This window comes from Oxyura jamaicensis, chromosome 26, assembly GCF_011077185.1.
Source record: "Oxyura jamaicensis isolate SHBP4307 breed ruddy duck chromosome 26, BPBGC_Ojam_1.0, whole genome shotgun sequence".
NCBI classification, from domain to species: domain Eukaryota; kingdom Metazoa; phylum Chordata; class Aves; order Anseriformes; family Anatidae; genus Oxyura; species Oxyura jamaicensis.
The window spans coordinates 1,288,352-1,315,459 of record NC_048918.1 but is presented as its reverse complement, the minus strand read 5'-3'; the positions used below and the strand labels follow the sequence as shown (position 1 = coordinate 1,315,459).

The window sequence follows — 27,108 nt, the reverse complement described above, 5'->3', positions numbered from 1 at the left end:
GGAGACGTTTCTCCAGTTTCGGGCTCGCGGACCGAAGGAGCCCTACGGAAACGTCAGCACCCCGTAGCTCGAGTATTTCATCTTCGTTTACTCACATAGCTGAGGGTTTGGGCCTGAAATTCCTCCACCCAGCTCAGTGGTAGGGTAACAAGGGGGGGGCACCCGGCTCAAACAGCCCTGGGGGAATCGCAAGCAGCCGCTCGGTCCACTCCAGTCTCACAAACACCCACCTCACCCAGATAACCACGGACAAATCCCTGAGCTCCCTGAACGCAGCTGCTACTTCCAGCATCAATAAAGCGAGCCCTGAAGTCCTCAAGATGCAAATTTTTCAGGACTGCACCTGGTGCCTTAACCAAACCGTCAGCACTTGGCTCCGAGTGCTCCCGGGGGCACCCCGAGCACAAGCCGCCTTCGCAGTCCTCGGGCTTCTCACAGCCCTGGAGGAGACTCCAGCCAGCCCTCGAGCCAGGCAGATCAGGGCACGGAAATAAACGCGTGCCACGGATGCATTTTGCTGTCCCTCCTGCGATGGGGCAGAGCACAAGTCGTATGCAAGCACTGCTAATGCTGTAATAAAGCTCCTGGGCAGGAGCGATTGGGAAAACACCCCGGGAGCCGTGCCGCGGGCCTGCTGGGCTCCGCTCCTGCCCCAGCCTCTGCAGCACAAGGGGATTTTGGCCCTGACACCTGCCAGAAGGAGATAACTGGCTCGGCTCTGACATCCTCAGCACAACCCGACCCGTCCAACACCCTCACACCACATCTTAGCCCCCAGGCTCTCTCTGAGCATCTGGGGTAACCGGCGCGAACGTGGGGCTGTTTCTGAAACCCGCCTTCAAAACGCTCCTGGCTGAGCTCTCACGGCAAGGTAAAAATTGGGCTGCTGCCCCCTCACGCTCTGCCTGCGAGAACCAGGCTGCTGCTTCCCCAGAGAGCAAGTCCCGGGATGCCGACAGGCCCAGCACGTGGGCAAAGAGCGAGGGGAAGCAAACAGCCGGCAGAATTCGCCCAGCCTGGATGCCTGCGTACGGTACAGCCACCAGCAGCACGCTGACATTGCTCCTCCGTACACTCGCGGAAGGCTACGTACACAATCTGTGCCTCAACAGCAGCCTCGGTTTCCCCTCCCACCACCAAAGGTCCGCTCTTCTGACCTCAGCAGAGGAAAATAATCAGCTTTTTCTGCGGGGTTTGGCCGTAACACAATTCATCGCTCACTACTACTGGCGAAACCTCCTGAATGCAGCTTGAGCTTCCAGCCACGGATTGTTTCCTTGCTTCCTGCCTCTGACTTCCCAAAGGAACGGCCAAAAAATATCAAAGTTGTGCAGCCTTGAGGCTGAAGTGCCTCCTAAGACCCGAGGCATGTTCCAGGCAGAGTGAATCCCCCGAGCACGCCGCTGGACCCGCTCCATAGCGGATGTCCAGGGTCCCCACGGTCGCGCTACGCCGCTGGATCTGGAGGCTGCTGGCGGGGCTTGCTCCGAGCCACCCCAGCCCCTGGCGAGCCACCACTTCTTCACCAGCCCCACCAGCTGCTAAGGCACAAGCCAGAACTCCACCTCCTTCCCCTCTCCTGCCTCTCCTCCTCCCCACCACCTGCCTCTCCTGTCCTGCTTTCCGCCGGGGTTTATTTCCCTGCCTAGTATTTTTAGCGTTACCCCGTGGTACATCAGCCCCCTGGGGAGAGACTCGATCTGTAATTCTACCTCTGCGTTCCCTTCTCGTTGGGCTTATCACGGTCTATCACGTCTTGCTTCCTGCTTACCTGCAGAAATTTCCCTGCTTTCCTTCGGAGTTGGTGCACGTCTCGCACCCGGAGGGCTCAGCTCGGTGAAAGGAAGCACGCCTCAGCCCCTGATAAAGCTCACGTTCAAATCCGAATCAACACGGCGGGCAGCTGAGCTGTGCGATGGAGAACGCTTTTCACAGGATTTATTGCTGGGGGCATCTTCTGCGGCTTGTGGACCAGCAGAGAAATGGCACAGGGTGATTTATTTGTCCCAGGCCAGGCCGGTTCCCCAGCCCAACACGACTCCGGCCACGTGCGATAGCAGGAGCCACCCTGCGCCGTGCCTACGAGCAGGCATTTCCTAACCCAGAGCCGTGCTCTGGGGACACCTGAAATGCTCTAGGACTGCAGAGGAAAACCAGTGCTCAGCGCCTCGGCAACCAAGATGGAATTTGGAGAGCAGGTTGTCCCTGCTACAGAACGGGAACCGGAACACGCCGACATCAGAGACCCGAAGTCAGCCGGGGAAGGAAGGGAGCTGCCAGCCCAGCCCAGCCTTCGCTGCCCCGCACTTGGAACAAGCTCCGAGGGGCGGGGGACAGCTCCCAGCTCCCTTCCCAGGGGGATTTGTGTTATTTAAGCACACCGTCCCGACCATTAAAGCCAGCTCCAGAAGCGCCAGCCATCCAAATGACCGCACAGAAAGAGGAAGGCTGCCGAAAGCCGCTGGAGGAAGGGAAAACACAAAACAGAAGCGACCCAGGGCAGGGCTCTCCACCCCAAGGGAGGCGCAGGAAAGCCTTCGCTTCCCTCACCCTGCACGTCCCCATCGGCGAGCACCCTCGCCTTCCTCTACCGACCCTCCTCCCACCCCGCCGGCTGCCTGCGGCTTGGAGCAGCCGAGCGCGTGCCACGAAGCAGCTTTCTGCAGGTGCCCGACCACGCAGCGCTGTTTGCCTGGCCGAGGCAGCTCCAGGCCGTTTTGCCAGAGGCTTGCGGCAGGACCTGCATCTCCGCAGGGCTGCGGCAGCCCCACTGCTTCTGAACGCTTCCAAGCTCCCTGAATTCTCTCCGGTACAAAGAGTTCCTGCCCTGGGTTGCTGGTTTGCCGTTTCTTCACCCGCCAGCACGGAGAGCACCTCCTGTAAGCAGCTTTCCCGCTCCGCAGTCTCCTAAGGAGTCAACCACCGAGCGAAGCGCCTCGGCCTTCTCCACCAATTTACATCTTTCATTAATCCTTCCACTTAATTAGCGCTGTAACTTTCCCTGGGCACACGTCCAGTCCGTATTTATTGTTTTTAATTTTGAAAATGCGCCTAATCACCATCAGGGAAAAAAAAAAAATCAAGGTACGGGAGTAAGGTGAGAGCAAACCTTTCAACTTCAAAGCTCCTCCGAGGCCCTTCCCGGCACGGAGCGACGGCAGGGCCAGGAGGGCTGGCGGCACGCGGGCTGTCCTCTGCCACCTCCCTCCCCGTCACCAGCTCCCTGTAATTCCCCGACCTTTGTCTTCGCATCGGCTGGCAGGCGGACGAAATTTCACGTTCCCTCTTCCGCAGCCCTCGAGGTTATTTTGGAAGGAGCGTGGAAAGGCAGCGTTAGCGCTAATTAACCACCGCGCCCGCTGCGCAGGACTCACCGCGGCACCCTCCCCGCCCCTGGGAAGCGGGGCGAGGTGTCAGGGTGCTCCGGAGGAGCGAGGACGGCAGCGACGGGCTCAGCACCGGGGCAGGAGCCGATCCCACCCCGCGCAGGAAGGCAGGCCACGGCCGAGACGGGTGACACGCGCAGACGACCGCACGCATCTCTTCCCCAACGCCGAGAGCTGCTTTGAAACTCAAGTCTGGCTTTTTTCTCCTTTTTTTGTTGTGTATTTTTTTTTTGGAAACTCGATCCCCGATGGAATCAGCACCACGCCATCTGTTGCTGCCGTAGCGAGGCGGCACGGAGGAGCGCGGCTGCTAACACGAGCTGTACAGGCAGAGCTCGCACGTCCCGGAGCCATCTCCTTGTCGCACCAGCACGCTCAGCAGTTTATTACCGCTGCACGAGCCGTGAAGACCGAGGCAACGCCACGGAAACACGAGCTGTGAGCAGCGCCCAGCCCGTCCCAGACAAGTGCCAGGCTTCTTGCCGCGGGACCATTCAGCGGCTGCTTCTCCAAAAACCTTGCCGCTGTAAAACAAGCGCACGTCTCCTCGCGCAGAGTCATTCAACCCAAAGGGAAGGCACAAGAAGCTGACAGAGCGCTGCAAACTACCAGAAATCCCCTTTTTTGATTGCCCAGAGCCCCTTTTCCACACCTAACCCACATCGTGAGCCCCAGCACCCCGGTCCTCGGAGGGTCCCCGGGTGCCGCCACCACCCCGACTCCCTCCCCACGGCAAGCGAGCGCGGGCTGCCCCCGCCGCCCCTCCCCGGGGTTTATAACCGCCGGGCAGCGGCTGCTGCTTGTGCAGATGCGGTGCAAAGGTCGGGATCCGCATGGGCACAGCAACCCTCGCGAGCCAAGGGCTGCTCTGCAGCACGGCGAGCGCCGCAGCTGCCCCCAGCACCGCGAAAATCCCCGTCACGACCACGCAAAGAGCCGCTGCAGCGCCAACCGAGAGGCGTTTGGGGCAGCCGAGTTAACCAACGCGACAGCTACAAGTGGCAGCGGTGACATTTGGCGGTGACAGTTGGCGGTGACACCCCCTCAGACACGCCGCATCTCCGCGCCAAACGCCGCTGGGCCTCGAGCAGCCTGCCCGCTCGGCAGGTCGGCCGGCAGCACGAGCGGTTGTCTTACCAGAGGGGAAAAAAGGTCACCACCATCACCCACAGCGCCTGAGAGCGCGGCGGAGCTGTTAGAACAAGAGGCTGATAACACTCGTGGTGTGTATTTAACTCCGCTGACCCTCTCCACTTTATCTAAACAGCCTGCGAGTACATCCATCTCCTGGCGCAGACAAGCCCGGAGCGTTCGCAGCGATTTCCCACTCCAAACGAGGGCTGGGAGCATTCAATGGGTTCTAAAGGACTGCGTTTTGACCCAAGAGCACGTCTGCATTTCAGAGAAGCAAACGAAGGCACCGGGAAAGCACGAGGTACCCGCGTCGGCGCGGCTCAGCCGTGCAGCTCAGCGTGCGGATCTCTGATGCGGGTAAGGAAAAGGAAATTTGGCTACAGATCGGTGGGGGGCACGCTCCTAGGCAGCGGGGCCACGCGGCGATGGTGTCGCTCCGAAACGGGCTCACGTCTCCTCCCTCCGCCCCGCTCGGGGAACAGGACCAGCCGCATTTCCAGCCGAAACGCACCAGCGAGCGCTTTCCTTGGGAGATGCCGAAAAACAGGGGAGGGGAAAGCGCTAACAAAGGTGTAAGGGCTTCAAGAAGGAAGCCAAGGACGTGGCACGGCACTTCAAATGCTGCAGCAAAGGGCCGTGCCCCCACCTGCTGGCTCAGCACCCAGCACAGCCGGCCCCCTCCCCAAGCTGCCGCAGGGGGTTCGAGAGCCGCGGCAGGGCAGAATCACCACAAGCGATGAAAATGGCTCAAAAAGGGCGAGCGTGCCCCGGGAGGTCGCCTCGCCGGGCGCCCAGCTGCACGCCTGCCCCCAGAGATTCACCCAGCGGGAAGCCACGCACAGGGACAGCAGCCCCTGCCGGCACCCTAACCCCCAGGTCGGGACCCCAGCACGCCGCGCTGTCCCAGTCACACCAGTCCGCAGCCACCGGCGGCGCCCAGTTGAGCCCCAGGGATGCCGGCACCGAGCCCTGGCCCCCCATCTCCCACCCGCTGCCTCAGGGCGAGCAGACCCCCAGGGCTCTGCTCCCAGCCCCTCCAGCACCTCCTCCTCATGCCCTCGGCCCCACAGGCAGCACCGTTCCCTATTCCCATCCCCTTCGCCCCTTCCCCTCGGCCCCCGCTGGCCCGGACCCCCCGGGGGCAGCAGCCCTCAGTCCAGATCTGCGTCCCACGGGGCTCCAACCCCGCTGCTGCTCGGCCGGCCCCTACCCCACAGCCTCCCACCACCGCGCTCCATCCCATGAGTGCATCCCAAGCCCACGGCCCCTACGGCTCCTCCCTGTCCCACAACCCCTGCCTCGAGCCCCCAGCACCCCACACCATCTGCCCCAGCCCCACATCCCCACATCCTCCGTCCTACAATCTCCCAAAGCCTGGCTGATGCCTTTCGGCCCCACGCCTCCTGCCCCAGCCCCTATCAGCACACGGTGTTGATATCCCTGCCCCAGGGTCACCTCACGGCCCCACAACACCCCAAAACCCACATTTCTCATCTCTCCCCCCCGATCTCCCGCTGCACAGCCCTCCAGGTCTCCCAGCCCCATAAAAACCCCTGCGCTGTGCCCCTGAAGCTGTCCCCAGGCTGCACGCCCCCGTTCCTTCTGCATGACCCTACAGCAGCCCCCTAACTCTAAATCCCCACAGCCCTCCCGTGGCCCTACAGGAGCCCCGCACCCCCCATACCTCTAAGCCCCCGCAGCCCTCACTACCTCGCTCCCAGACCTGGAGCCCCCCACCCCACAGCCCCTCTCACCCTTCACCCACAGCCCCCCACAACCTCTCCACCCCCCGGCCCTACAAACGCTTCCCTTCGGCCCCAAACCCATTGCCCCTTACCCGAGGCCCCCTCCCCACTTCCCCCCCTCCCGAGCCCAACGCCCCCAAACCCTCCCCAAGACCCCACCGATCCCACACCGACCCCAGAGCCCCCACAACACCCCGGAGACCCCACACGGGCCCCACAGCCCCCTATAGCCGACTACAGTCCCCTGTTGCAGACCACAGCCCCACAGAGCCCCCCGCAACATCCTATAGCCGACCACGGACCCCAGAACCCCCTAGAGCCGACTACCGACCCCTAGAGCCCCCACACGGAGCCCACAGCCCCCTACAGCCCCCCACAGCCCCCTATAGCCCCCTAGAACCCCTCACACCGACCCCAGAGCCCCCTCAGTGCCCCATACAGCCCCCCGCAGCCCCCTGAGCCCCCCACACAGCCCCCCCCAGCCCCCCAGAGCCCCCCAGCCCCTCACCTCAGCAGGCTGGACAGCGGGTGCCCCACTCCTCCTCCTCCTCCTCCTCCTCCTCCTCCGCCGCCCCCGGAACCTCCACCACCACTGCCGCCGGCGCCGCCACCTCCTCCGCCGCCACCTCCACCTCCTCCTCCTCCCCCGGAGCCGAAGCCGGAGCTGAGGCGCTTCCCCGAGAGCAGTTTCTCCACGGCGGGCAGGTTCCCGGTGCGGGCGGCCTCCAGCAGCTCCTGCTCCTTCCCCATCGCCCGGCCCGGCCCGGCCCGGCCCGGCCGCCGCCTGCCCCCGCCCCCCGCGGCCCTTCCGGGGCGGGGCCGGGCCGGGGGCGGGGGCTGAGGGGCTGAGGGGAGGCCCCGCCCCCGCGGCCAGGTGCTGCCCCCGGCCTCGCTTCGATGCGGTTTTATTTTTTTTCGTCGTTTTTTTTTGTAAAATCCTACGGAAAAGCGCTCCGGGGTCACCTGGTGCAACCGTCCCCCTGCCACCACTGTCACCACTGAGCCGTGTCCCCAAGCACCAGGCCCAACCTCTCCTCCAGCACCCCCAGGGACGGTGACCCCACCACCCCCCTGGGCAACCCGTCCCAAGGCCTGACCCAGAAATGTCTCCTCATTGCCCACCTGAACCTCCCCCGGCACAGCTCGAGGCCGTTCCCTCTGGTCCTATCCCTGGTTATCTGCGAGAGGCCGACCCCCAGCTCCCCACCCCTTCCTCTCAGGGGGCTGCAGAGAGCAGAGAGCTCTGCCCTGAGCCTCCTCCAGCCCAAACCCCCCCGGTTCCCTCGCCTTGTGTCCCAGGCCCTTCACCGGCCTCGGAGCCCTTCTCTGGGCACGGCCCAGGGCCTCGATGTCCTTCTGGTGGTGAGGGGCCCCAGACTGAACACAACACTCGAGGTGTGGGTGTTGGCTGGGGCGGGGGGGGGGGGGGGGGGGGCGTGCATGAGCCAAGAGGACCCTGCTGGGGGCATGAAACCCCCTGGTGGGCTTTGTCCTGTGGAGCTCTGAACCCCCTGGGGACCCGCTGCTGGGCTGGGAGGTGACCGAGCACAGCCGGAGGGGCTCGGAGGGCACTTCTTGGCTGGGGAGACCATGGAGCGCCGCCATGGGTAGCCCAGGGAGGCTGGGAACCTCCTTCTCTGCAGACACCCACCCTGCAGCAGGGCTTGGAAGGGGGTCCCATAGGGTCCCTGGCCATGCTGTGACCCCAGGGGGATCAGTGTGACATGGGGGGTGGGGGGGCACTGTGTGTTGCCCCCGCTCACAGGGGCAGGGGCTGCCCCCCAGCAAGCAACAAGGACATCAAGGCCCTGCAGCAGACAACCAGGGATAGGACCAGAGGGAACGGCCTCGAGCTGTGCCAGGGGAGGTTCAGGTGGGCAATGAGGAGCCATTTCTGCTCAGAAGGAGCGGTCAGGCCTTGGGACGGGTTGCCAAGGGGGGTGGTGGGGTCACCGTCCCTGGGGGTGTTCGGGGAGAGGTTGGACGTGGTGCTTGGGGACACGGCTCAGTGGGGGATGGTGGCCAGGGGTGGTTGGAGCGGGTGATCCCGGAGGGCTTCTCCAACCCCAACGATTCCATGAACAGAGCCCAAAGTCTCCGCTGCTCCCCAGTGAGCACCCAAATAGCCCAAAGCCTCCGGGGTCGCGGCCCCGCTTCACTCCGGGGGAGGACAACGCCACCGGGGAACACAGGAGCAGCCCCCGGCCCCTCGCAGCCTCCCCCGGGCCGAGCCCGGCCTCCGGCCTCGTTGCCGTGGCGACAGCGCCCCCCCCCCCCCCCCCCCGCCTCCTCCCCGCAGCCTCCGTCATCGGCAGGCGCCGCCGCGGAGGCCATGGCGGAGGCCGGCGAGCAGGGCCGGGAAGAGCCCGCGGCCCCCACCCGGGAGGACCCCGCGCCCGCGGCCTCGTCCCCGTCCGGGGATGGGCCAGAAGCCGCGGAGGACGCGGCGGGGACGGCGGAGGGCGAGGGGGGAGAGGCCGGCGGGGCCGGGGAGCCCAAGGCGGAGGCGCTGGACGGGGAGGTGAGGCCCGGGGGGCGGAGGGGGGGGCTCGGCGGGGAGGGGAGGCGAGGCCGGGGCCTCCGAGCTGAGCCCCGCGCTCCGGCTGCCTCCCGCCCAGGTGAGGAGCGCCGAGGGGGAGGCCGTGGACGGGGAGGACCCGAGCCTGCAGCCCTCGGCGGCCAAGAAGGTGAAGCTGGAGCTGAAGGAGAGGAAGGAGAAGAAGCACAAAGTGGACGAGGACGAGATCCAGAAGATGCAGTGAGTGCGCCCCGGGGGGAGGCTGGTGCTCGGGGGGCACCGTGCTTGGGCTGGGAGCGGCTGTGCCAGGACGGGGCCGTGAGCCCGCGGTCAGCGGTGCCCGTGGCCCCTTCCCAGGGCCCTGCTGTTCTGTGGCACGAACCTCAGCGCGGTGGGAGCGCTGCCGTTCCCTCCCCGGCTCCGTTTTGTACTGCAGGAGGCTTAGGAGGGTTGGAAGGAAATAGCTCCAAACCGTTTTTTCCTGTCAGTGATTAATTCTCTCCGCTCCAGAATACTGGTCTCCTCCTTTTCCGAAGAACAGCTGAATCGCTACGAGATGTATCGCCGCTCTGCTTTCCCCAAAGCTGCTATTAAACGGGTACGGCTTCGAGAACGCTTCGCCACAGGAGAAACCTGAGCCAAGCAAACGGGCTGAGCCCTGCAGAGCCCGGCCCCGGTCACAGCCAGGATCACATGAGGGGGCTCCTCGGCTTGTGCAGGCTGGGGGTGCACCCTCCTCTCTGCTACGTCTCAGCCTTTGTGGCCGAGAGCGTTGTCCTTAGATCTGCCTTTATCCGATTACATCCTAGCTCAGCGCGCTCGTGTGGCTTATGCAGTTTAAATAGGAGCTTATCTGAAATGAAAGTGGTTGGGGGGGGGGAGGGTTGAGGCAACGGGAAGAAGTTAGTACAGGTTTGCAGCTAGGTAAGGGTGTACTAAAAATATTGATAGCCAGCACGTGCCCGATGCTATTAAAGATTAATTACTGCTGTTCCAGCTCACTTTGGTAGCTAATGGTTGATACTGGACAGGCTCAACTGCTAAATGTGATTTTAAACATTTCAACGCTGCTGTATGTCGTTCAACTGACTGCTGCTTCTTGGCTTGTCCAGCTGATCCAGTCCATCACCGGCACCTCGGTCTCTCAGAACGTGGTTATCGCCATGTCGGGCATTTCCAAGGTCTTCGTTGGAGAGGTGGTGGAAGAAGGTGAGTGCAGTACGGAATTGGTGAGTAAAAAGATGAGAACGTAGTGAAAATCCAGTGCTTAAAGGAGAGCAGAAAGACAAGAAACAAGACTGGACATTTTGTGGCTTTCTGTCCAGGTCTCTTGCTTCTTCACTTGCTATCCTGCAAGCCTGGTGCTTTCAGCAGCAGTAGAAGGCAGCTGTTAAGAACGGAGGGAAGTGTGGTGGGTCCACATTCCACCTTCATTCTATTAATCTAAGTGCCCGCCAGTCAGCAGAGATTGGTGACTGCTGGCCTTTTTTTTTAATTTTCTCTGGAGAAGGTAACTTCGAAGTTCTTGCTACATGTCAGCCTGTGAGCAGGCTGCAGCAGGGTAAAAAAGATCTCTCGTTAATACTGCTGTGGACAAATTCAGCTTAGAAGAGCAACGCATTATTTAAGCCTCTTAACCTGCAAGATTCTTTGTTGATGCGATGAGCTGAGATCTCTTTGGGACACCCTGTGAAGGCTGACCCAGCTGCGTACCTGTCTTTGCTTGTGCCTGGGGAGGAGAGGGTTCTTGTTTCTCAGGCCAACCAGTTAGCGCAGACTTGTCACACAAAACACGCAGCCTGCACGATGTGCTTTGGCACTTCTGCTGTTTCTGACCCTCTCTCCCGCTCCGTGTGTTGCCAGAGGTGCTCTAGATAAGCAGCGTCACAGCTACAGTTAATTGCTGCGTGCCCTTGGCAGGGACATGAGCGATACCTGAACGGACAGAAAAGAAACTGATCTTCAGGTCCATTGTAGGCTGCACCTTCCCCTCACTGCTGTGCACATAGCACCCAGTCTAGGGATGGTTCCAAAGTGGCAGGTTTAAGATCATGAGGCCTTGTTGAGTTTGTGCACGACGTTAAGTAGCTTATTCCACAGCAGCTGGAGCGTCTTTAAAAAGCAGTGTTAATGGTGTTAATGCCTGTAGGACTGACTTTTCTTTTAGTCAGAGAAATAGAAAGCAGTTTTGTTCTTGTGTATTAACGTGAGCTGTAAAGCCTGAACAAAACTGTTACCTGCTGCCTTTACTACTGAAGCTCAGCCAGGAGGAGGCTTTTCAAATATCACCTGTTAGGAGACCAGCTAAGCTCAGCTGTCCTGCTCACGAGAACTCTTGTTTTTTGTTTAGCGCTGGATGTGTGCGAAAAGTGGGGAGAGCTGCCACCTCTGCAGCCTAAACACATGCGAGAGGCTGTCAGGAGGCTCAAGTCACGAGGACAGATCCCGAATTCCAAATATAAAAAGATCATCTTCCACTGAAGCGGCCCACGAGCAGCAAGAGAAGACAGATGTTAAAGGAAGCTTCCAGCTGTGCTCCTCACGGCAGCTGCAGCAGAGCCACGAGACTTGGAGCGCTCCCAGCCTCTCTTGCTGCCTGCAGTCTTCTCCAAGAGCCTGCACCAAGACACACTCAGTTCAACTTTGATTTTAAGTAACGTCAGCGTTAAGGTTTATGGGGCTTGTTTGCAGTTTACAAAAGAGCCATTAATTCTCTCAGCGTGGCTCCTGGGGTAAAAGAAGCGCTACAGCCACGTTCAGCGGGAGCAGTTACCCCATCAGCCTTACCCTGGCAGGCGAGGCTCCCTTCCAGGACCCACGAGCAGCGCATTGTGCACAGGCTCTCGTTTAAGGAACCCCAGGCAGGCTTCCTGCAGTGACTGCTGAAGGCTGCCTTGTCATCTTAGCACCGTGCAGAAGCAAGCGGGAGCCAAATCCCTGACCGGGTGCCTCAGGCTCTTCTGCTCCAGCACACTGGGGAAACGAACGTTCAACTTCTTCAGCGCACTTACCCCCCGGGATCATTCCTTCTGGCACAGACGTGGCGCTATCTCTGTACAGAAGTGGGGCTTTTGTACATTAAACTTGTTATATTCTTAGTCTTGCTGGGACAGCAAATACTAATTGTGTAATGGTGTTTTTGTGATTCAAAGCAGGGAGAGCGCACTGTGATCTGTCTCAACCAACCCCAACATGTTCACGAAGCTTCATGCCTCCGGCATGTGGCGTTCTGTGAGCACAAGGCAGGGAACACGTGCTGAAAGCTGATGCTTCCTAAGTCAGCGCTCAGCTGTTCTGCCCAAAGCCAGTTTTATGGAGCTGTCTAGAAAGCAGTTCAGTCGGGAACATGAAGAGGGAGGACAAGGGGAAAAACCAAACCCATGAGCCTGTAAGGAGGTTAACAAGTTTAATTTCTTTTTGTGGTTCATAGAACCAATAAATGCATACATACTGCAACAAAGTTCCAATACTGCCGAAAATTCAAGTTCAGACTTGTACATTACCCACCTGTACAGAGTATTCCCCTTGGAGCACGCTTCTCACTAATGTAACAGATGCTGAGGCCATGTGCTCTTCCTAGGGTAACTGCAGGAGAGTTACACCAAGGATTAAGTTGGCTCTCATCGTAACAGAGTCCTTAAATACAAGACTCTAAGGAGTAAACTTTGCTAATCATCATCAGTGGAGTTTCTGTCCTCCCACAGGCCTTACAGAAAGGAAGAGGATTTTGTTTTACAGTGCTTCTTACTGGTACTTAAAACAGAAAACAAGGGAAGTGCTTGAATTCACACGGAACTGGTTGACTTGAGCTGCTGGAGCCAGAAATTGAACAACTTGGCCCAGCTCTGACCAACCTGCACCCGTGGGAGTGGAAGTGGTTCTATGACACTGCAAGTAGGCACCACACCGAAAACCCTTTTTACCCCACCCGTTTCCTAAGCTGGCTGGAGGTGAAACTTGACCCCTCAACCAAAGAGTCATGAGATGTGAGAGAAGAAAGAAACCTCCCATTTTCAGGCAATTAGTGACTAAAAAGTAATACCACTGCATTCCACCTGCAGCAAGCATCCTGGGATTTCTTGCTTCACACAGGAAGGGGGAGCAAGCACAGCAGCAGATAGGTTTGACTAAATCAAGTTTGACTTCTGCTTACGTGGGCTTTGTGCGGTTCCCAATGGTATTTGGAGCTGTTTGCATACAGGTTTTCACAGCACGGCTGTAGGTACGCGGCTGCTTTGTTACCTCCTTGCTCTCAGCTCCGAGAGCTCCTCACAGCATCTGGGTTTAGTGCAGCAGGTAGCTTGCACTTCTAAGCCTCTGCTTCTACTCCTGAATTCTATGCACGAGGCAGTACTGGTGAAAGAAATGCCCGCTGATGCTTAGGAAGTTAAAGTGCATTTTCCTCTCGAGAACAGGCCTGACAGGCTGCTCCGCGACGTTTTCCATCACAGGCAGCAACACAAAGCCAACTTGTCAGAGGCTGCACTGAGCAGGGGGTGGGTCGCGGAACGTGCTCCAGAGAAAACAGCAAGGCTGGCTAACAGGACCGAGGAGGAGGGGAAGCAAACTTGCAAAAGGCACAGCAGCATCTGAACTTCACATCCAGCCCGGGCAGAGCAGGTGGGGAGCACAAGCACCCCGTGCATCACAGCAGAGCCTTTGGCTCCTGCGCTTCTGCCGAAGGCAAACCCTCCTCCTTAATTCACTCGTGGCCGCCTCCTTCCAGGGTTTCCAGAAGGAAGGCCAGGCTTTTGCTGCCACTGTCACATCTGGTTGTAGGCACCGGTCAGTCAGATCTTGGCAGACAAAGGTGGCAGAAGCCCTGGACCCCAGCAGTCTGCCCCGGGGCCGTTCAAACCTAGCGGACAAGGTCTGAACTCCAACAAACGTCACTCGAGGCTACCTTCAGTCTGACAGGGTCACACACTGAGTGAGGAGGATGATCTGAACGGTGACAGTGGTTTCGATCACCCTCTGTCTCTTACCTGCTCTCTTTTAAGCGTGAAAGCTAACGACCGCAAGGAATTCACTCTTGGTTCCCTGCAAACCACAGGCAGCAGTGCCTCCACACCCAACCCAGCGTGGGAATACGTCCCTGCTCCCCTAGAGCTCAGGAACTAAATTATCTCAGGAGTGTCTGTTAAAGGGAACTGTCCAACAGCTCCGGAGTTAGCAAAGGGACAAGTATGTAACAGGTAGGAAAACCAAACCCAACTCCTAAGTCATTTGCTTTCTTTTGCATAGCTCCCAGTCCTCAGCTGACCACGGCTCGTCAGTCGGAGGCTGTTCCTTGCACAGAGCAGGATTAAAATCTCACCTTACTTCAGCTGAACTAGGGGAGTAACGCTCACAGAGAAAAAAATAGAAAAATCCATTAGAATAAAGTTTTCTGTAGTGTGTTCATCTTTAAAAAAATAAAGGGGGTTACTCAACTTTTCTAGACAAATTATTTCCTCTGATTAATAAAGGAGAATCCCACGGGATCTGTCAGCTCTGCTAGCACGCAGCGCGTGGCAGTCGCTGCTCTGTTTGACGTGCACTAAGAATCGTGCATCGCAAATCGTGCCTCCACACAAACACCAAAGGTATCTGGAACAATCCCAATCAAAGCCTGAAATACAATAAAATCAAACGAACTCTGCACACAGTAAAGATGCTACGTGTAACAGGGGAAGGAATGGGCATCCATCCGTACCGTAGATGGGCTGCAAGTTTCACCATTCCGTGTTAGAACAGGGCAAATCCTCCTCTGTAGCAGCTTTTCCCTTCACAACCGCCCTTTTCAGCTGCTGCTTTGCTGGGTGCACAGACCACGTCCTACCTGGACTAGCAGAGCAAAGAAACCACGCTCCAGTTTGCCTCTCGGAGTGGATTTGATTCTCACACTTCACGAATGACATTTTGTTTTTTAAAACTAGTGCTCATTTCTTGTTTTTCTAGTGTTTTCCTTTTTTTTTTTCCCTCCACACCTTTAAACGCAATTTCTTTATAAATGAGCTCGATCGCAGTTTGCCCACAGAGACTTCTCCAAGGAAGCCGCTTCACGAAAGGTGAGAGCACAAACGATGCTCAGCAGCTAGCTACTGTTTCGTCTCCATCCCACAGTGAGTTCATAGCGTCATCCTCCACCCAGAGGGACCTGGCCAGCACCCTTCTCCTGACCCACACCCCCTGCTAAAAGACATTTAAGACTGGGTATGAGCTCAATGCTATTTAAAATACACGACCCTGTAGGAACGCAGACAGCTGTCTCGCTGTGCGGCTGCTTTCCCTCTCTCCAGTGGTGAAGCTCTAGCACAGAAGGGTTTGAGGACAATGCACAGCCCAAAGGAAATGCAAAGGGCTTCTCATCCCATGCCTTAGCCAGCTTCCTTCACCCTGATTCCTTGACTGTAAAATTAAAGAGAGATTAAACAGTGCTCTGTAATGAAATAGTGAATTCCTCCATGGTTCCGCATCCATGAAGCCAAATACTGCAGGACTGAGAATGAACCAGACCAAGTCTGATATGCTCCTGATTCTGTCCTGACGCAGCAAATTACTGGGGGAAAAAGAAAACTGAAGAAGTTTCTTTACTATCCTGGCCCTGCTCTTGAGGGGATGATGAGCTGTAGCCCCCTTCCTCCACAAGGAAGAAATCCCCTCTGCATCTCCCACGCCTGCTGACCTAGGTCTCTCTCTGCCAACAAACGAGCTTTCACAGCAGAGCTCTGAGCGGTGTTTTCTGCCACACCTATTCCCTGTCACTCCTTGAGGGGGTGAAGTCAGCCGTCCTCCCTTTGCTGTGTTCTTTAGCACACGGGAGTGGGCAAGAACACCAAGAGGAAGGCTGAAAGAAGCAGAAGCCCTACATCAGCCACCTCTAGGTGGGAGATGAGGGCTGAAAGCAATCTGTCACTACCACCATGTGGATGGAGAGCCGTGGGGTCCCGGCACCAGCTTCTGACCTCCTGTTTGTAGACCGAGCGCTGCCCCGGGTCAGTGACAGATGGTAGCACCATGTTGCCAGGACAGAGGAAAGGGGCAGCAAGCGCTAAATCCCCCTGGTTCCTGCGGTGTTGCTCAGCCACGCTTTTCGTCCTTTCTCCCGGTTTCAGGTGTGTTTTGCAGTCACAGTTGGGTTCCATTCTCTGAGATGATCAGTCTGCGGGAGGTCGACCCGTTTAGCAGCAAGGTAATCAAACTAGCCGCCTCAGTGCTGGTGGTGGGCTCCACTCCTCCCGAGCAGCTGCAGCCTGCACCTTCGCTGTCAGAGCTGGAAGAGGGGATTGTATTTCCTAATTTCCTGCAGAAGGCGAGCCTTGTCCATGTTGGCTTCTGCAAGGGCTATTTTCATGGTCTGAAGTTCCCTCTGCAACTCTGGCAGGTCCTTTAGCTACAGGAGACAAACAGAAGAACACAAACCAGGAGTTCCCAGAAGTAAGCAGCAGGGCAGACCCACCTACACCGATCCGCTCAAAGAGGAATGCCCAAGCAGGAGCTTTGCAGATGAGACGAACTGCATGGTACAACCACACAAAGCTCACCAACAAGGTGGCCCAGGCTGATTTACAGGAGTAAGTACTTGCTAACTGGTGCCTGCAGACTTCTATACCTGTCACTGGCGTCAGCTCAGGCTATCTAATGACTCAGGCAGCCAGCTATGGCTACCTAATGACTTTTTCCAGGAGTTCCCTTCACTTTTCTAGCCACAGGAACAAGACTTTCAATGGGCAAGGTTTTTTCCTGCAAAGCAGCTGGCTGACTGGGGATGAAAGTGACTATAGAAAGAAAGCAGAGTGAAACCAGGGCTCTGGTCTGCATTCTTTGTTTTACATGGGGGCCTGATACACCTATTCAGGTTTGTTTAAATTAAAATGATAGCTGGAGCGCGCAGATGCTTGGCATTCCTGCTTCTTGCCTCCATGAACAAAGGTAATTCTGTCCTCACACACTGCCAGAGCAGCTTCATGCTACAGAACAGGGTTTTCTTTGGAAACTCTCAGAAATATTTTTACTTGAGGGTTTAGCCTTTGCATTTGGTCCTGTGAAATTCAAAAATATCAGAAAATAAACTGATGCTAAGCTACTGTAATGATTACGTGCTCCAGGTCTGGTCAGGGCCCTGACACCATAAAACAAGCAGAAGAGGAAGTCTCTGCACTAAATGGAAAGGAGAAAGAGGGGGAATGAAGTGGTGTGTTACCAATTAATGAACAGAATCCAAAGTCCCAGTCCAGTTCGGTATCCAGTTAGTCCCATCGCACCTTTACTCTGTATTTGTCCCTAGCAATTGATCAATTTATCAAGTAGACTTTCCATCAGACGGGAATTGTAAGTAAAGAATACTGTGTATTTTAAAATAAGGCACTTATCTGAATTCCAGATTTATGGATCAAAATGCAAAGAAAGTTTCAACTGGACAGCAAAAACTTTAGGTGACCTGAAGCTCTCCCTGGCTGTAAGACTTACTGGGACAAAAGCTCTCATTGTGGGAATTTCACAATTCCTGTTTGTGCTAACAAGGAACTGAACACAGCAGAAAGACAGAGCCACTCAGGGAAACAACAGGTTTCTGAAATGGAACAACAGAGATCACACACTTGGCAGGGCATTCGTATTTCTCAGAACGCCTGCAAAGGGAGGCACAGGCTGCTTTGTGTGCGCTCCCTATCTGCAGCACACCACGCCTACCGGTAACTGCAAATACATGAAGACAAAAGACAATTTTCCAGCCTCCTGCCAGCTAACTAGTTGTCTAGACAGCAAGAGGCAGCAGTGACTCACCTGCAGTCCACGCACCCCTCCTGTGGGTGCTGCCAAGACACACTCTGCTGGGGCCTTCTGGTCTTGAACAACTGGTTCAGGTTTTTCCAGTCGCAGTGAGTCCTCCCCTCCTGGAGCTGCAAAGCAGCATAGAAAACGTTCAGGTGTAGGCATTAATACGGCAGGGTTCTTAGGACAGGAAGAAAAGCTTTAACATCCTTTTGTTTGTTTTCAACAGGAAAAACAAAATCCCACCCGTATTTTAAAATGGAGAAGCTAAAACAAGGGAAGCAACAGTAATCTGTCCTGGCTGTGTGAGCTCAAGGAAACACCAAGCGTGAAGTCAGGCTGCTAGTTCACCGTTTCAGATATTAACGGGTTCTGCCCGAGGTATCAAATTTTCTGTCCAAACAATACAACAGAAGCAGCAAGAACAAGAGAGGTAGGACTGCCCACACCCGCACATTAATGCTGCAGAGCAACCAAAGGACCTGGGTGCTTGCACTGAAGACAGAAGATTATTTGTGCATTCTGGCAGGAGTGACCAAAAGATCAGAGTTAGGGGCTGCTCACACTCCAGAGCCCATCGTTCCCAGCACAACCATCACCTTTCAGTTCCAGTCTCCTCTGGTGGCAGGCACAGCAGAGCACCCTACCTCCAGGAAGGCCTGGGAGGTGCTAGGGGAGAAGAAACGAGATTTCTGCCATTGCTGACCTGTTAGACAGAAAACCCCATCGTCTCTGCGCTTCACAACGATGTGATCGACTGCCAAGGTGATAGGAACAGGGCCAGGGGAGGTAGGGTACACCCGAGGGCTGTCATCCTGGAAAAAAAGAAAAGAGAAAAAAAGCAGAGAAGAGATTAACCATTGTGAAAGCTCCGGCAATCCTACGAAGGGTTCCCCTTGTCCCCAGCCTTCACAGGAGTAACGTTACCAACTGGCAGCACTGCCAGAGCTCATCGAGGTCGTCCACCGTATGGAAAAGCCTGGCTTTATATACAGGGCATGGGGAAGGCCCTCACACAGATCACAACAAAGCTCTGTATATCCATAATAAAGGCTAAGGAGAGGCCATCTTCCTTAGCACTACTCTCACAGTTGTCCTGTGAATTCCCGAGGCAAAAACCTACCAAAATAAAGCCAATATCCCCAAACCTGAAGGTTTTTATGCTGCTGTCTGGCCACACTAGTTCCTGGTCATCTGTGGAGCAAACACATTGCTTTCAGAACTTCTGACAGTTTTCTCCCCTTCTAAATATCAGCCAGCTATTATATGCTGTTTTGTTTTCCATCCATAATTCTTTGAATTCTTACAAAAAAAAAAAACAAATAATTCTTATTTCACACAAGCACTTGGGAGAAGAGGCATTTAATTCTCTTTCCTTTGAGTCTGCAAACAGATCACCAACACAGCCGAGGAGAGAATCTGTCCAGAAATGGGAGACTGACCTTCAGTCTGAGCACTCAACAACCCCTCTGCGTTACTCATTTATCCATAAGGCAATTTTTAGAAACCAAATACAACGCAGTCAGGTAAAACAGGACCTCCACAGAGGCCCGTGGCTGTCCCACAGCATCCTTACCCAAGCAGAATCTTGCAAGTGAGCTCTGCTCGGGATACCACCTTGGTTCCTCGTATACCCACCTTCAGTGTGATTTTGGCATCCACAACTTCTATCTCCATGGGGATCACCTCGGGGATTATCTCATCCTCAAGAAAAGGGCCGAGGTTGGTGAGGAAGGACATGAAGAGCTCTGCTCTATAGGTGTGGACCAGCATATGAAGGAAGCCATTCTGCACAGCAAGCGGTGAGTGCACAGCGGCGTTAGGTCCTACTTCGAGACGCAAACGCACTTCTGGCTGGGTCTTATTAGCTTCAGGGACTGAAGGCTTCTCCACAGCTGTATCTCCTACGGTCAAAGCAGAAAGGCCTCACTGCAGAACATCAGTAGTGGGACGTAAGGTCAAAATAAGAATTTTGAAAAGCCCGTCACTGTCCAGGCACAGAACAGAGTCAAGTTCACAGTGGCAACAGTCTGAAGCCATCTTTCACATGAAAGAAGTCCAGGTTTCAAACGACCGGAGTTCACATCACAGGAACTACCACCAGGATCAGACTCTCCAAGCCCCGGAGCCAGCCTCCTCTCCCCATCTCAGCACATCTAAAAGTAGCCTTCATCTTGCACCTACACGAGCTGGCCAGAAACTCACCGCTCAGTTCTCCAGAGCTGGTCAATCCTCAACACTACCTAAACCTTGTATTCATTTTGCCCCCTTGTGGCTCTAGACAGCATTGATAGGAGAAATAACTCCAACAACTCCTGCTCATGCTTTCACTTAGAAGTTTTGGGTTACAGCTGTGGTTTTGTGTTTTTCGTTTTCATTTGTTTAAAATTTGAACGTACCCGGGGGGGGAAGTACCCTGTCCCAGAAGCATTATTCTCAGAGCAGGAATAACCTCAGGGTTTTCCTAGGTAGTTTTATTCCTCTTTTCATTTATTTCATGCATCCTAGCAGGAAATAAAAAATTCCCAGCCAAGGATTAGAGTTTCCCTGTGCCAGGTATCATATAGCTTGACTGTGTAGGTACTTTGGGAGCTTCATGAACACTGAAATACCAGTTAAAATGAAAGGCACCTTGAGAGCGGCAGTTATCAAAGTGTGGTTATAAAAGCCAGATTCTTACCCACATAGCCACGCAAGTATTGCCACATGCCAACGTTGTTCAGTTGCCCTGGGACCACGTTCATTACTTGTAAAGCAACAGACAAATCGTCGCCTCGTGCCTCTATGCCACAGTTCACCTCGTTCATCTTCAGTACCAGGACTGACACCTGAAACAGCAAGCGACAAGCTCCCTTATTAAAGCACCACCCCACAGTTCACTTCAAGGTTCTCTTAGAGGCGGTATTACAGTGAGGAGGAACAAAACGCTGACCAGCTGAAGGCTGGGGTCCTCTCCGCTCTGTGAAGTCGAGCTGTTTATTTCAGGAGACACTCCACCCTCGTCCTCTGCCATCAGGCTTGCTCTACTGCCCGTGTTGTCGTGGGCCTGAAGGAGATGCCCTGGGGGAAGAGGGTCCAGGCTGGGCTCTGAAATGGAAGCGACAACAACAGCTTGATTCTGTTTCTTTTTCTGGTTTTAAGGAGTCCTGATCTCAGTATCTGCCTGAATCTCATGACTTATCAGCTTACACCAACCTCCAGGGAACTCTCTCCAGTTCCTTAGATGAATTCAAGCAATGTGTAGCTCAAGTGTGCAACGTGCTTCTAACTTCTAACCTACTCTAACCTACCTCTACCCTACTTCTAACCATCCCCTAATAAACCCTTCTCAAACACTATGGACCGTCCACCCACCTGCATATATCTGCAGCTCTTGCTCTAGTATGGCCAAATAAACGCCTTAGAACACCCCTGTGATGGTACAGGGGACACCCTTTCCACTCATTTATGCTCCTCATCTCAAAAGAAAAAAAAGCCATCTAGAAAAGCAGAAAGAGTAATTTTGGGTGAACTGCTCATGACCTCCAAAAAGAATGAGTAGCACAAGAGAACTCCATGAGACCACAGCACGAGGCACTCACCCCCGGCAGAAAACTGAAACAAGAGTGGGGACGAGCACTCCTTACCAGAATCCGTGAGCATCACAAAGCCATCGCTGCCATCGCTGTCCACAGACAGCCCGTCCTCAGGACCGCTCCCATCCACGGATGTGGCGTCAAAGGAGTGCTGGGACGCTGTCCTCTTCATGGAGAAGAAACGCATTCGGCTGCTGCCACCCCCACCTGGAGTCACTGCTCCCTCTTCTGCTTTGGGCAAAGGATCCCTACAAAATAAATAAATAAATCAATGAAGGCAAACGGCTTAGTCTCGGGATTATACAGATATTAAGCAGGCTTTAGCGTCCTTATACCAGTCCCCAAAAGATGAAGGTCTAACCTCTCTCTGGCCCAAACAGCACACAGAGAAAGGGAGCAGTTGGCCTGCACCTCCCCTCCTTCCCGGCAGCCTTGCTGCTGCGAGGCACGGGAGGATGCTCCACTCACTTGGCTGGGGGGAGAGAGAGCATTTTCTGCATGGTGGAGGTCATCTTCTCCCGGCTCAAGCTCAGAGCGTCTTTTGTTATAGACATGGCTTCTTTGGTGAGGTCCATAGTCACATGCAGAGCTTCCTTGGTGGCATCCTTTGTGATATGCAGCGCACTGGACAACTCCACCTCTAGGTTCTTCAAAGGGATGAGTTCTGCCTGGCCATTGAGAGTGATGTTTCCTCTCCCCAAGGGCTGGACATCTGAGGTTGGGCTAGAATGGTGGGCAGGAGGGCTCTGAGGATGACTGCTGGGCTCTTCTGGTCTTTCTGTAACCAGGGCTTCCACAGCTTCACGTGCTTCCTCTATCAGACCTTTCTCTTCCATGCTTTTACTTTGCGGAGTTGTACTCAGAGCTCCATCGCTTGCAGATCTTTGGAGCCTCTCCAGTGGCACGCTGGTTACGTTGGTACCTTTATTTTCAATCTCACTGTCCTCTGGGACCTTTGAGGTCCCGCATATTCCCTTCTCAGAACCGGTCTCAGATTTCTGCTCCTTCTCTTCAGCTGCCAGCCCCTCCTTGCTGTCTGAGGGTGAGAGCTCCGACTCGATCAGGCTCGTTGTGTCTGAGTCGAGGGATCTGGGTTCCAGGCAGGAGCCTGGAGCGGGGTTCATGAGCAGGGCCACTTCAGCACTGTGGAACAGAACTCCCACCGAGGCAGACATGGGGTCTAAAGGAGACCCAGTCACCTCCTGGGTATCCTGGGCCAGCTGCTCCTGTAGCGTTTGCAGAACTTCTTTCATCCTGAGCAGCACCAGGTATTGGTAGTGGTTGAGCCGAACTTTGACGTGAACAGATGAGGACAAAAGGACATGGATATCAGCAGAGGCTTCCAGCTCTTTTTCATCTACCCCATCATCAATTTCACACTCAGACTCTCCCAAGACATCCATCGACTCTGCGACCTTGTAGACATTCTTCAGATCCTGGTCAGTCCTTGATCTTTGGCAAACCCCATGCTCTCTGGAGAGGTTTTCATTCTTGGAGTGATTGCTGAAACTGGCAGAAGGCTTGATTTTTGTATCAGAGGCAGACGATTCTTGTCGTTTAGATATCTGAGCTTGCGCCCATCTCTTGGGAAGACAGGCCCAGATGGAGAGGGGAAATGGGTCAACAAAGCTAAGGGCTCTGCCCTTAGAGCTCTCAGCACCCTCGAAGTCCAGGGAAAGCTCAGTGAAATTCATAGACCACAGATCTTCAGAGGCAGAGATTTTGCGCAATGGCTGGGGAAAACCCGTATGCTTCTGAGGTCTGTCATCCACCTCGTATGCATGGCGCAAGAAGAGGGTGTGGAGGAGGCTGAAGTTGTCCGGAGACCTCGGGAACTGGGTGTAGCTGGAGTGGAAGAATTCTGAACTGGCAAATTTACGGAAGAGGCTCTGGAGGTCTTGGCAGCTGCAGAAGGGAGCGTGGCGGGTGTTGGTGGCAGTCATCTCCGTCGTGCGGATGCAGAGCGTCTGCGGACGGTCTTGGTGGTCAGTGACTTTCTTCTCCACAGGGATGTTGAGCTACAAGGAAAAGAAAGACACTACAAATGAAGCAGCGAGAAGGGAAATTAGCAGAGGCCTATCCTGCTGCTTACACAGATCAGCTGTGGAATATTATAAATAACTGACAAGTCTCAGTCTCTGCTAAAATCCCAAGAGCTGGACTAGACTCTCAAGTCATCCTTATCAGAAAAAGGAACAATCAGGGAAGAGAAATCAGACACAAGGAAATTTAACCTGAATTTTCTTTCAGCTTCTTTTACCATCCATGGCTTGTGTAGCAGCTCAGCTCACAACGACCCACTTTGATCTTTCTCTGCAAGTACTTACTACACGTTCAGGCCTTTAAGCCTTCACACCAAACTGCTATCGAGTAGTCAGTGGCAAACGCCATCGGATGTCAATGCCACAGATGCATGCCTATTGGTATCTTCTCGCTGGAATGAGTCAAAGTGGTTTCCAAAGGGCAGAAAGCAACTTTTGGTTACCTGAGCCAGCAGTTTTTCCTTAAAACTGTTTGCATAAATACTGACTTCTTGAATAAAAACTTGAATATTGAATAAATTCGTGAATACTGACTTGCCTGTCCATTCTGGACTAGCACAAGCACTTGTTTACTGCTCATAGATGAAAACAGAATTAACTCTAGCAGCAGACAGACAAAAGATGGAGAAAGGGGGGAACTTTGTATGCTCAGCCTGGACTCCAGCTACGTCCTGGTCTCACGGTCCTTACACAGCAAGAATGGAGAGGACACTGAAGACTGAGAAAGGAAGGAAATGAACGGTACCTTCAGCCGGAAGCCATCCAGTCGGACGTCAAAATGCTCATCACGTTTGCCTGAGTCCTCCAGCTTGTAGATGGCTTTGAACTGCTCCAAGCTACGATAAAGATCCAGACAGAAGAGGTTTATCCAGAGCATGCTCGCTGTATCCAGGGTAAGCATCAAACCATTCAGCTGTACATACAGGTTTGGGCATGGAACTAGAACAAAACAGAATCAAAACGGATTAATAACAGCAGAAAAGGCCTTTCAAGAGGTCTGCAGCTCAGCATACAACCTGCACTGACAACACCAAAGCTTGGGGCTTCAACACCCACTGCAAGACAGATCTCTTGGTGAAAGGGAGAAGGTGAGATGCAGCAGAGAAGTGACGTGTTCCAGTTCTCACATCCAGTTAGCTGCAGAGCACTCAGAGCTCCCTAGAGTCCTGCTCCAGTGCAAATCAACAAAGCAGAACCCCAAGAGCTGACCGAAGCAGCTCCTTCAATATGCTCCTGGGCAAGTTATTTTTTCAAGCACATCTTTCCCGTCACACTTTGCACCAGGCAAACTCTATCCCACTATCTCAAAGGCAAAAGAAAAAAAATTAGAAAGGCAAACACCAGGAAACTGAACAAAAATGGACACCCACAGAAGCCTCAAGAAGGTTATCACACCTAAAGAGTTAAAAGTTGGCTGATTTTTTAAGAAACTTATGAAAGAAGGTGCTAACCTTGGTGTATTACCTGGAAAGTCCTGATTGTCTGGGAAGTAATACTCTGTGAATTCAATATGGATTGCAGAGACCTGATCAGGAAGGTTGAGGAATTTTCTGCTACATGAAAGCAAGGTCGAAGGTTTCTTACTATGCTGACCAGCTGTAGAAACCTGAAATACAAATGGCATGCAGCTGTGCAGAGCCCATGTTTGGCAAAATAAAGCGTCCCAGTAACCCTGCTGTCTCCCATATTCAATCTATCTCATTTACACATCAAGCACGTTACGCTTTCAAGTAGTGATAAAACCTTTTCTACATGCTAATACTGTCAACTCCTCTCCTTTGAGGGAATTCAGTTCTTTGTATCTCATGTCACTGCTAGTAAGACCCACAACGATCAGAATTAGGCGATGTGAACAAAGGGAATTGAAATCTATTGTACCTTTCTTCAGGATTAACAGAGTGTTGCTAAATCCATTAAATACCTGGTACTGATTATGCTCCTACAATGGGTACAGGGTATCTGGATGTAGGGCCTGATCCACTCTAATCATCCTTTCTGTCGTAGGTCAGAAATACGAGGTAAGATGCTCCTCCTCTGTCAAAAATCCATATCCTCACTAACTTCTCAAATGCATGAAATCTTTTATCCTGGGCTCGCCTATGAAAGTTTAGACGTGAACACACAAAGAGTGCAGGAACTCTGTAGTTATGCATGCAGCTTCCTCTGCACATGAGAATTATCAGCAGTTCATACCAGGTTTAAAAGTTGTACATGCAACACAATAACAGCATTTGGGTTCCCTGGTTGCAGAGCTTTGACTGTCTTGGATTACATGGGATTTGCATGATTTATTTGCATCACATCAGATTAAATTTCTTTTGGAAAAAAAAAAAAAAAAAAAAGACGTGGATTTCCACAGGCACTGCTCAAACCCCTACCTGGTGAACATCCAAGTCATCCACACGAACTACCACACAGCTGGATCGAAGACGGTTCCAGGGAGGGTGCCGGAGTTGCGGCAAACTGGAAGGAGGTACACGGCCTTTCTCTAAGGGGCTTTTATGAGGACTCGGAGATGTATCTGTGGGGATGGAAAAGCAGAAGCAGCAGGGTTTTACTCATCTCCTTTGCAATTAACTTCACTATCAACCCCAACACGTATGTGCTTACACAGCAGAAATAGCAGCACCAAAATTAGAAACAGATGGGCACAGTTAGGAGGAAAAAAAACAAACAAACAAAAAACTTTAGTACTTGTAAAGGAAGAACACCATCAAAGACTGGCATGCTCCACAGCTACAGAACAACCTCATCAGCTAGGCTTTTAACTATTTCATTTATCCATGACATGCTCACTTACAGAGAAAAAAAAGGTAAGTTAGGAAAGTGACTGCTGCAGTCTGTCCATCCTTCCTGCAGTGTTATTCCAGCAGGATATCCATTATCCTTTGCCGCTAAGTTTATGGTTTTTAGTGTGCTGTGGATTTCTGCACCAACAAATCTAGCTGCTAAGAGTCAGTGAAAGGGAACTAGAGATATTGCTGCCTGGGGAACAATTGTTACCATCTCCAGCTTTATCAGGAATTTAATCAAATATGGTTACCTGGTTTCCTTTTGAAGGGGGAAAGCGGAGTCTTGGCAAAGGCAGAGTCTGTTTCTTCATAATGCTTCTCAATCTTGCTTTGAAATTCACTGACCAACCTTTTTGCCCACTGTCCCCGTGCTTCCATTGCCTCGCTGTACCTCACCCAATGCTTGCAGGCATCTCCTGCATGAAAGTAAACATCCTGGCTTTAAAATGAGGTTTCCGGATAAACACAACACTCCTGCTCCCCTTAAACCTGTATAAATCTGTAAAGCATTCCCTTTAATTGATGCCACATTCAGGAATATGCAATATGCCGCAAACTAAGCGCTTGTGGAGCAAGAGCAGGTTTCCAAACAACAGAGCTGGTCCTACCAGCCAGCGTTCCAAACACAAGTGTTGGGAAGAATGCCATGGTCACACTTTTTCTTGCTTCCTCTGTTAACCACAAACAGATTTTCTCCTGGGACACATCCTATAACCCTTTCAAACTGATTAGGCACATGTAAGAACCAGATCCAGAGCTTAAGCAACCAAAAAGGAATCCAAAGTTTCAACTTTGTGGCTTATGACAGACAGAAACTTATTCCTTTCTTTGCCAATAACTCATCAGTCAGCCACCAAGAGATAAATTAGATTAATCCTGTCCGCAAGGATTTAAGTCCCAAGTCTTCTGTGTAGTCCTTTCTTCCTGTCCTGCCTGCAGCCACGGAGCATCGCTTTTCTTCAAATTGTTTTTATCTCCCTTCTCAAGCTGGGAGGAAACTCTCTCCCTTACCTGCCCTATGGAAAGGATAATAGTCAAAAGCCATCCTCCTGAAGGTCAGCTGCATAGCACCGCCCAGCATCCCGTGCTTCAAAGTGCCTGTGAGGAACAGAACAAAGGAAATTACAATCAGCTCTGCAGCACAAACCCTGACTCAGGATAA

General features: G+C 53.7%; 3 protein-coding genes across 13 annotated transcripts in view; 1 reads left to right on the top strand and 2 right to left on the bottom strand.

Moving 5' to 3' along the window:
- ANKS1A (ankyrin repeat and sterile alpha motif domain containing 1A) overlaps positions 1-7,061 on the bottom strand; it is a 100,390-nt gene extending 93,329 nt beyond the window's left edge. For 5 of the 11 annotated variants that reach the window (XM_035347283.1, XM_035347284.1, XM_035347286.1 and 2 more), the window contains exon 1: positions 6,774-7,060. In XM_035347283.1, the coding sequence (XP_035203174.1) occupies positions 6,774-7,015 (242 nt within the window). In that variant the 5' untranslated portion in view covers positions 7,016-7,060. Of the gene's footprint in view, positions 1-6,773 lie in introns of all 11 variants that reach the window. The other 6 variants (XM_035347277.1, XM_035347278.1, XM_035347279.1 and 3 more) reach the window with 3 other exon arrangements.
- A 1,508-nt stretch (positions 7,062-8,569) lies between these two features.
- On the top strand, positions 8,570-12,773 carry TAF11 (TATA-box binding protein associated factor 11). The gene is made up of 5 exons (XM_035347296.1): positions 8,570-8,786; positions 8,884-9,023; positions 9,294-9,381; positions 9,896-9,992; positions 11,134-12,773. The coding sequence occupies exons 1-5, from the start codon at positions 8,598-8,600 to the stop codon at positions 11,262-11,264; spliced, it is 645 nt and encodes a 214-aa protein (XP_035203187.1). The 5' UTR covers positions 8,570-8,597; the 3' UTR covers positions 11,265-12,773.
- UHRF1BP1 (UHRF1 binding protein 1) overlaps positions 12,176-27,108 on the bottom strand; it is a 33,965-nt gene continuing 19,032 nt past the window's right edge. Inside the window, exons 9-21 of the mRNA XM_035347276.1 lie at positions 26,958-27,044; positions 26,198-26,362; positions 25,533-25,675; positions 24,619-24,760; positions 23,900-24,093; positions 21,581-23,130; positions 21,164-21,360; positions 20,470-20,624; positions 20,218-20,365; positions 19,176-19,441; positions 18,244-18,352; positions 17,550-17,665; positions 12,176-16,158 (exon numbers count right to left, since the gene is read on the bottom strand). Of these exons, the coding sequence (XP_035203167.1) occupies positions 16,033-16,158; positions 17,550-17,665; positions 18,244-18,352; positions 19,176-19,441; positions 20,218-20,365; positions 20,470-20,624; positions 21,164-21,360; positions 21,581-23,130; positions 23,900-24,093; positions 24,619-24,760; positions 25,533-25,675; positions 26,198-26,362; positions 26,958-27,044 (3,398 nt within the window). The 3' untranslated portion in view covers positions 12,176-16,032. The remainder of the gene's footprint in view (positions 16,159-17,549; positions 17,666-18,243; positions 18,353-19,175; positions 19,442-20,217; positions 20,366-20,469; positions 20,625-21,163; positions 21,361-21,580; positions 23,131-23,899; positions 24,094-24,618; positions 24,761-25,532; positions 25,676-26,197; positions 26,363-26,957; positions 27,045-27,108) is intronic.